We start from the raw sequence: 9,598 nt of genomic DNA on the forward strand, positions 1-9,598 counted from the left end.
TAACTGTTGGCTAGCTAGCAGTGTCTCCTACGTTAAGGACGACAAATAGCTGGCTAGCTAACCTCGGTAAATTAAGATAATCACTCTAAAACTACACACTCTGAACTACACAATTATCTTGGATACGAAGACAGCAAAGACAACTATGTAGCTAGCTAACACTACACTAATCAAGTCGTTCAGTTGAGTGTAATAGTTGTGCTGCTAATCGGTAGACGGTGGACTAGCTAACGGTGGACGTTAGCTAGCTGGCTAGCTGCAGGGCAGTGTAGACTGCGTTAGGACGACGAAATACGATAATTACGCAATTATCTATGATACAAAGACGGCTATGTAGCTAGCTAAGAAGAAATTGCTAAGATTAGACAAATCAAACCGTTGTACTATAATGAAATGTAATGAAATGTAATACTACCTGCGGACCGAGTGCAGATGCGACCGCTTTAGACCATGTTCTAGTAGTTAAGTGGAGGAATCTCAGAAAAAAAAGCAGATTCAAAGATTGTAAAGGTGTACTGTATTTTGCATTGGTCAAAAGTGAATGTATTCATCATAACTAATATGATTCACTGGTTGTTTGGCTGATTGACATATGTCGTCTTGTAAATGTACTATAATATGTACTGGTCTCCACAGGTGACAGTTTTGAGGTCATACGACACCATGATTGCTACTGCAAGACGCCAGTCGGAGGGCACCCTCATCTACATTGTCGACAAAACAGATCTCTACATTCGAGTCCGCAATGGATTCAAACAAGTCCTGGTAGAGTCATACATTTTTATTTCATATGAGAAATGGGTTCGTAAGGTAGGAAGGAGCTGGAGATGCACATTCAAAAAGTTGAAGTGCAGACTAAAAGAAACTTAGAAAAACACAACTCAGCAAAGAATGAATGTACTTTTTTCATATGCTTATTGTTTTTCAGCTCGGTGACTACAGTCCCTTCTACAGAGATCTGGTAAGTTGTTCTATCAATGTAAAAATGTGTAAATAAAAGAGAGAAAATGTATCAACTTATTTAATGAATAGCTATTGATATATTTGAGGAAACAAGGTCATGGTCATAAAATCAAGTATGACTTTTCATGTCAAATAAATAATGCTCTTAATCTTCAGGACAATGAAGTAGCGGCTGTCCAGCCCCCCCCTGTCGTCAACTACCCCCAGTCCCAGGATCACTCGGCCAACAATGGAGCTGAACACTTCTCCCAAGGCGGTACCGCCACCCATCCCATCAAGCCTCCTCCTCACAAGCCGGTGGAGATCCCCAGGCCTGCCAGACCCGACAACCGCAACCCCGACCCCAGATATCCCCCTCAGTACGACCCCAGATACCCCCCTCAGACTGACGCTAGGTACCCCCCTCAGACAGATGGCCGCTACAGCCATGTGCAGCCTGAGAACAGGTATCCCAACCAGCCCGAAAGCCGATTCCCAGTCACCCCCCAGAGAAGACCCGTTCCCCTTCCTGTTCCCCAGCCTGGCGGTCACTTGCATACATCAGGGCCAGGAGTGAGTACCTTTATCATCATTTAATGTGCCTTCCCAGAAAGTATGTATTGTTCAAATGTTTTCAGCTAAAATAGTGTGTGTAGACCTGAGCTGTTTTTATAACTCATCTCTCTTTTCTGATCAGCTCCACCTGATCGCCCTGAACATGCCCCAAGTGGGCAACATGCGGGGCATTCGTGGGTCAGACTTCCTGTGTTTCCAGCAGGCTCGTGCTGTGGGCCTGAAGGGCACCTTCAGGGCTTTCTTGTCCTCCAAGCTCCAGGACCTCTACAGCATTGTTCGCAAGTCCGACAGAGACAGCCTCCCCATCATAAACCTGAAGGTGTGTAAACATACTACTGAAAACACAAGTCTAGACTGTGGGATCCCAATTCTGATACCAAATTGACATTGCGTTTAGTGAAGTAACCTATTCATTAGCATTTCATGAAATTCTAGAGATCGTTTCAATCCAACACTGTTCAGCATCAAATAAGTAATGAAATGCTGCCATGGGTTTTCATTTTAACCTTGTTTCTCTTGCTGACGAACATATATGCTCTCTCCCTTTAGGACCAAGTGCTGTTTAATAGCTGGGAGTCTATGTTCAGTAAGACTGGGGTCAGGATGAAGGAAAATGCACCAATCTACTCCTTTGATGGCAGAGATATCCTTAGGGACAGTGCATGGTGAGTGGTTGCCTCTCAGACACAGCTACACAGTAACATCTCCAGTGTCGAATCAACTCTAATAGTGTTAAATCTACAAAGTCCATTAAAGTCCCTGAAGCTAGCTAGCAAAAAAAATTAATCTATATTATTATGCTACACAGAGTAAATGTTACACTTTCTAAAGTGTTTGCCAACACTTGTTATTGTTGCATTCATTCGCAATGGTGTAACGTGTTAAAAATCTATTCCACCAGAGTCATTCATTTTATTCTAATAGTTGACCACCTTTTAACACTGTAGAGTGTTATCTTTAGTTTTACAATATCAACACTCTCTGTGAAATGTTTTACTCTAATAGAGTTGAATACCTTTCAACACTGTATGGTCTAACCTTAAATTATGCACATGTAAAGCTGCCTAATTTATCAATGTACCTTAATCGATGGGACATTCTCTTTTTGGCTGTTATAGAGAATTTGCCATTTTTTTTTATCTTCCGTGCAGTATCGTTCTTATTATGGCAAATAGTTACTTTCTCATTAGTCATAATGAGTGTCGCCATAAGCAAAAATAATGTTTTATAAAGAGTGGTAGTCTATATATGTATGATATGCCAGGGCTTATGCCATACTGACATGAAGGCACTGTATTATCACTGTTAACTGGATCGATTTTTTAAATAAAAATGTGTCTAATAAGGTGATGTACTTAAGGTGATTAACATAATTTCCTTCGATTTGTTTCCCTTCAGGCCTGAAAAAATGGTCTGGCACGGCTCTAGCAACGAGGGTCACCGCCAGACTGACAACTACTGCGAGACATGGAGGGCCGGAGACCGCGAGGTGACAGGCCTAGCGTCCTCACTGCAGACCGGCCAGCTCCTACAACAGTTGCCCAGCAGTTGCTCTAGCTCCTACATAGTGCTGTGTATCGAGAACAGCTCTCTCTCACACTCCAAAAAATAATTTACAAAAACATCCCTGTCACTTTGGTCCAAGTAAACGCATTACAAGTGTCCAAACAGGCCCATTCCTCCTCCCTCCGCCCCTAGAAATATGACGTCTTTCGAACTGGGTCTGCAGCACTTGCCTGGCAGAGAAGTTTCCCATTGTCTTCTCTATCCCTTCCATAATGCCAAAGAGACGGGTCGAACAGAGAGGTGTTTGCCTTTTTCTCGGGGCATTGGCACATATTTTCCAAGGGGTGGAACAAGAGAAGAGAAGCTAACTGCGGCAGCATTTTTTAAATTGTGTGCGTAAAAAAATCTGTTTGTATATGATATGTCTGTTTGAGTTTTATTTTATTCCTGATTTGATGTTACTTTTGAAGTGGTCTTTAAATTTGGTATATTCAAACATTTTAATGTACCATTTTCCACATTTTCATTTTATTTTCATTCCATTTAAGGCTTGTAGGGTACAGCAACCTTTTAAATGATATTTTAAGAATTAAAGAAGATAATAGATATTTATTTTTAAATGAAGTTATGTTAGAACACACAATTTGATTTGGAATAGTAACACATGAAAAATGCCTTAATCCATATTGTAGTCAGCACTTTTTCACAGACTATTTCATACATTTACACAGGTGAGGGTGTTTCTAACCTAATATGGAAAACTGTACGTTGCGAAAAGGAGTGTGTGGTTTTAGAAATACATGTCAAAAGAGATTATGCTTTGATGTCAAGATACTTTTAAAAATAAGTCAATAAAACTAAGGTAAGATATGATGACTCTTAGAATATATATGACTAATTCCTACATCTGTAGAAGTTTACTGTACATGTCTCCTTGCCATTTTACATTTGGTGAACATTATGTTTTATATGTCCTCATTGGGCATAGCCTACACTAAATTCACCATACTCATATCCAAGACGCAAGTTACAATGTCTTTCGTAACCGTAAAGCAGATGCTGAGACAAATTTGATGTAAGAGTCAATTTTGCTTTTAATCAAAAAATATATAATCCTGTTGATAATAACCTGCCATTGGGGTTTGAAAATGTTTTGAGTTCAATTTGGTGCTAATCTCTATTGGAGTGACTGCTGACTGTATTGGTTGAGGAAACCCAGATGTATTTTATTAAGACACATTGTAGTGTCTTAATAAGCACCCTTGTGTTGATTAATTTCTGAGACTATCTTGGCTATAGTGCTACTGTTGTGTCTTGACTGAACCAGTATGAACCTGTGGATATTCATTATTTTTGTAACCAGTATGTGCTGTATCATTTCTCAGAGGCACTAAATAAATGTTATTGTTTTTTAATTCATGACACTGTGGATACAACGTTTTTTGCGGCCAATATTTCAATGTAGAAGTTTACTGTACATGTTACATTATGACTGGTTTTGTTGTGGAAAATGTATGTGCTGAGCCGGTAGGTTTAAAATATGTAAACCCATTTCTACCGACACTTGGACATTAAATATATTCTGCTACTATCACGTGGATAGAAATACAGAAGTTTATATTCTTATCCAATTACTTGGTTATCATAATTTGTCTGCTTACCAGCCAAATTAACAAATGTTTGGTCTACCTAGCAAAATCTTAAAGGTAAACAAGGAATAGAACTAATAGTCCCATGAATTGAGATTGGATTTGTTCAATGTAATGACTGGAATATTAATCTGTTTGGAATTTCTCTTCTCTGTTTTCTCCAAAGTAGATTTTTAACCCGTGCCCCAGGAAACTAGTTCCCTATCCAGATTCATGGTTGTCACAGACAACCACCTTTTGATGAGATTGCAATCCCACCTCAGCACCTTTTACTCCAACAGCACTGTTTTATGGCCCACTCAATGGGATTTAGCTGTGTGTGGCCTTGCAAGCACCTTCTTAACACAAATCAATGTCCTTGGTGACAGAGAACGGTGCTCAAGGTTCCTTGTAGGTGGTCCCTTAAATAAGGCCGTTGGAGTAGGGCTCAAGCATACTGCATTATGTGCCCTCAGTGCATATACAGGATGATGGTCCATGCCAAAGCTTTTGGCACATAGGTCCAGATGATTGTAAAGTGAATTAGATACATTTTTCTATAGAACGACACATTGTTGTGAAAGATGGATGAGTATCTGTCCTGTGTATCTGTATGATTTTGTTCATTAACTTCATTGTAGTGATATGGTGTGGTATGTGTTGCTCCAGTGACCTTTGATTGACATTCATACAAGGTGGGACTCTTGCTGGGCTCTTGAGCCATCCCAGACAAGACTGGATTTGTTCAAAATTACAACAAAAAGACCATTCGGAGGCAATGGAGAAGGATGGAATTGGAAAAGAGGAGGGCTCCTGATGCTGAAAGTGGTGTGCCTGGTTGTCAGGTGATTCTGCTAAAATATAGGAAAAGGCTTCATTTGTAACATTGAGTTACCACGATGACATAATTTTTTGATAATGACTATGAAAGCCAATTTGCTAGCGGCTAAGTGTCCTGTATGCTCAAAACAAAAAGGTGCCTGAGTGTGCAGCTCATATATACAAACCAACATCTAAATAAAGTAGCAGGTAGAAAAAGGAGAAAAAAACATAGCACCCTACTAAATTTTATCTCATCCACAGCTTTCTCTTAAGCGTCTCAACCCATCGCGCTTCAGTAGTGTGACTGGTATGGGGCTAATATTAATTGACTGGGTGCTCAATGTCGTCGAGGCTGTCTTTGGTTGAAAGAAAAATAACCAGCATTACACGCTGTTCGCTATACTTCAAGGTCTTCGATTGAGTAAATCTTTTAGGGAAAAGAACATAATTTGCTGAGTGATGTAGTATCCACGTAAGTCTCCCTGACAGAGTGGTGTGTTAGAACAACGTACAGCTGGCTGCTCTGAAGTGCCTGTTGACCATCTCAACAGCCCAGCTGCCATGGGAGAGCTATATTTAGGAGCTGGTAAGTAATAACTAAGCACATCCAAATGATTCACACGGACGGTAATAATACAAGAGCGAGATGACAAGATATTGGGCTTAATTACATTTGGGGCGGAAGCGAAAGCCATGTCTGTCAGAAGATCTGCCTCTGTTTTATACTAACCGATTAACTCACCCGCGACCGATTTCAACAATATCCCGGCTAACAAGCAGGGTTTTCTTTCAGCTTGACCAAAAGCTGTTCATAAGGAGAGGCATTAAACTATAGATTCAGTTTATGTAATCATATATTTTATTGACATATTGTGTAATCCATGCTGGCAGTGTCGATGAAATTGGAGTGTCTAATAGTCTAATCTGAAATTTATGCCATACAAACTTCATTCAATGTTCAATGAATTTGATTATTTGAAAAGCAAATTAATAAAAATAATTATTTTTATTTTTAAATTAATAAAATTTAAAAATGTGTAAAAATACTAAATCAACCCGATTTCAAAACAGCGACCTCGTCAAGAACCCATTGGTATCAAAAGTGGGATAGCATCATTGTAAAGCATGTTCTGGCCGGGTCTGAGGCACAGTTTATTTTCCATAATCTGAGAGGAGTTAGTGTATCTACTGGATGGTTGAGGACATACATTTTTGCTACTCTTATATAAATGTATTTCATATTTTTAAGAAATCTGAAGAGGGGCATCCCTTAAACAGTAAATACACGTTTGACTATTAACTTTTCCTTTCATTTAGTTAGATAATGAGCAACAATTTCCTACTCCTTACAGTAAATCCCACAGTGATCCATCTGACATTTAAGTACTCCTTTATTCTTTAAATATTTGATGAGGATGAGGTTATCTTGAGTGGCTCCTCCTGGCATACACAGCTATTGCTTGATCACTCCAACTCTCTCTCTCCCACTCTGACTTAGAACGGATGCTCTACTGATTTCCAATGGACAACTGCCAAAACCAAGTATAAAATGGGACAAAGGCAAAAGTGGCACTCTAGGAATGCAATAAGAGTTTAAACGTATAGGACAGACCATCCAAAACGTACCATGGTTGTGGTTAAAAAGCCTTGAATTGGCAAGTTAAAAAAGGTGCTAGATGCTAAGGTTAGCAGTTGGTGAAAATGGATAGGTAAAAACAACCTAAGCATGGATTGTACTCTGTCATTGTCAGTAGACTAAACAAAGGTAAAGAAACCAATTTCATTTTGAGTGAATTATCCCTTTAAGAACATCACATCGTGGGTGAGCTACCCCTTAAAGTACTGTCAATCCATAATTTACCCAGGCCCGGTTCACGGTTACCTTGCATACATAGCTCACAGCTCACTACCCTCTCCTGTCTCTGCAGAGCCAGCTGGCTGGATATCCAATGTGACATCTCCTTCCATCTCCCATGAATTTTTTATGGGCCTCTCATCCCACCCCTCTCACATAGAGAGGGTCATGTACAGCATATCAGACCCATTCTATAAAAGCATGCTTTTGTAACTGCCAGTTTTGCTTTGGAATGGGTGACTCCTCTTATCCCTTTGGTATCATCAGAGACGGAAGGGAATGCGAGACATCCCACTCTCAATTTTTCTGTTTCAGTGGAAGTCAATAAACTACAGTGCCTTCAGAAAGTATTCACACCCCTTTTTTTCCACATTTTGATACAAGGTGGGATTAAAATTGAATGAATTGTAATTTGTTTGTCACCGATCTACACAAAATACTATGTAATGTCAAAGTGGAAGAAAATGTTTAACATTTCATATAATAAAACAAAATTGAAAAATAAAACAAATATATCTTGGTAAGATAAGTATTCAACCCCTTGTGGTCAATACATGTTTGAACCACCTGAGGCAGCGATTACAGCTGTGAGACTTCCTGGGTCAGTGTCTAAGAGCTTTGCACACCTGGATTGTACAATATTGGCCCAATACTCTTCTCAAAATTCTTAAAGATCTGTCAAGTTGGTTGTTGATCATTGCTAGACAGCCATTTTCAAGCCTTGCCATAGATTTTCAAGGCGATTTAAGTCAAAACTGTAACTACGCCACTCAGGAACATTCAATGTAATCTTGGTAAGCAAACATAACGCTTTGTATTCGTGACATAAAGTTGATTTCTTTTCCACATTTTTGGAAGTTTTACTTTAGTGCCTCTTTGCAAACAGGATGTATGTTTTGGAATATTGTTAATCTGTACATGCTTCACTCTTTTCACTCTGTCAATTAGGTTAGTATTGTGGAGTAACTACAATGTTGTTGATCCATCCTCAGTTTTTTTATCGCAGCTATTAAACTCTGTAACTGTTTTAAAGTCACCATTGGACTCAAGGTGAAATCCCTGAATGGTTTCCTTTCTCTCCGGCAACTGAGTTTGGAAGGATACCTGTGTCTTTGTAGTGACTGGGTATATTGATACTCCATCCAAAGTATAATTAATAACTTCACCATGCTCAAAAGGGATATTCAGCTTCTTTTTTTTTACCCATCTACCAATAAGTGCCCTTCTCTGTGAGGCATTGGAGAACCTCCATGGTTTTTGAGGTTGTGAAACGTTTTTTCGAGACATGGCCCTTACATTTTCGCTGATATGAAAAATATCTTTCAAATAAAAAATATACACTTACTGTAGCAGATTTTCACAGACACAAAAATGTATGCACTCATTACTGTAAGTCACTCTGGATAAGAGCGCTGTTAAATTACAAAAATTTAAAAATGTAATCCATATGCTCTGTGTCCATCCAGCCGAAAAACTACTCTTCCGCTACACTTCCTCCCCAGTTAAGCACCTGTTACACACAGGTGTAAGCATGGAGATATGGCCATGTGGGAACACTAACCCTATAAAGGTGTGTAGTAATTTAACCTTTTTCTATTGTTATTTCTTGCTGATATGAAAGATAAGTTCCTTATGTTTCCAAAACTGTACCTCAACTTATGTGTGTTAATGATCAGACCGAGCATCGTGACTCTTAACAAAGGTCTCCTAGGAAGAAGATACTACTGTCAATAGGTGCTAAAGGTAGTTAGCATCTTGGAATGGGCTAGGGTTGAACATACGCATCAGGAAACTTTGGAAACAGCTTGATTGGACTGCTAAACACTTCTAATGATACACTCGAAATCCGAACAGTGCTATACATTAATTGGATTATGTTTTCAGAACATGTGAAAAAGATGTAGTAACATAACTGTTTTAGGTTTCCTTAAAACTGGAATCCATAGCTGTGCAACTGTCACATCCGTTTGCAATATTACAACAAAGATGTTACTTCAAACAACCAACACTGTTTTTTTCCACCTCGGACATCATTGCACTGACAATAGAACAGCAGAGTACAATTATATATTTTTGCCACGATACTGGATGCTGGATTTCCTCAAAACAAAAACAAATGCGCCTATCAAGGATTTCAGCTTTATCATGCACCTCAGTTTTGATTTTGTGAGACTAGTATTTTTTTTGTAAATTATTTTTACCCCCCTTTTTTTCTTCCCAATTTCATGATAACGATCTTGTCTCATTGCTGCAACTCCCAAACGGGCTC

The 9,598-nt window shown here is 39.1% G+C and overlaps 1 protein-coding gene across 4 annotated transcripts in view; it reads left to right on the forward strand.

Annotated features, from left to right (window-relative positions):
- The window catches only part of LOC115131144 (collagen alpha-1(XVIII) chain-like), a 180,355-nt gene extending 175,912 nt beyond the window's left edge, over positions 1 to 4,443 (forward strand). For all 4 annotated transcript variants that reach the window (XM_029662980.2, XM_029662769.2, XM_029662820.2 and 1 more), the window contains 6 exons: positions 637 to 765; positions 929 to 961; positions 1,120 to 1,515; positions 1,640 to 1,837; positions 2,068 to 2,183; positions 2,917 to 4,443. In XM_029662980.2, the coding sequence (XP_029518840.1) occupies positions 637 to 765; positions 929 to 961; positions 1,120 to 1,515; positions 1,640 to 1,837; positions 2,068 to 2,183; positions 2,917 to 3,130 (1,086 nt within the window). In that variant the 3' untranslated portion in view covers positions 3,131 to 4,443. The remainder of the gene's footprint in view (positions 1 to 636; positions 766 to 928; positions 962 to 1,119; positions 1,516 to 1,639; positions 1,838 to 2,067; positions 2,184 to 2,916) is intronic.
- The last annotated feature ends 5,155 nt before the right edge of the window (positions 4,444 to 9,598 follow it).

The sequence above is a fragment of the Oncorhynchus nerka genome, linkage group LG1, assembly GCF_034236695.1.
Source record: "Oncorhynchus nerka isolate Pitt River linkage group LG1, Oner_Uvic_2.0, whole genome shotgun sequence".
Lineage (NCBI taxonomy): Eukaryota > Metazoa > Chordata > Actinopteri > Salmoniformes > Salmonidae > Oncorhynchus > Oncorhynchus nerka.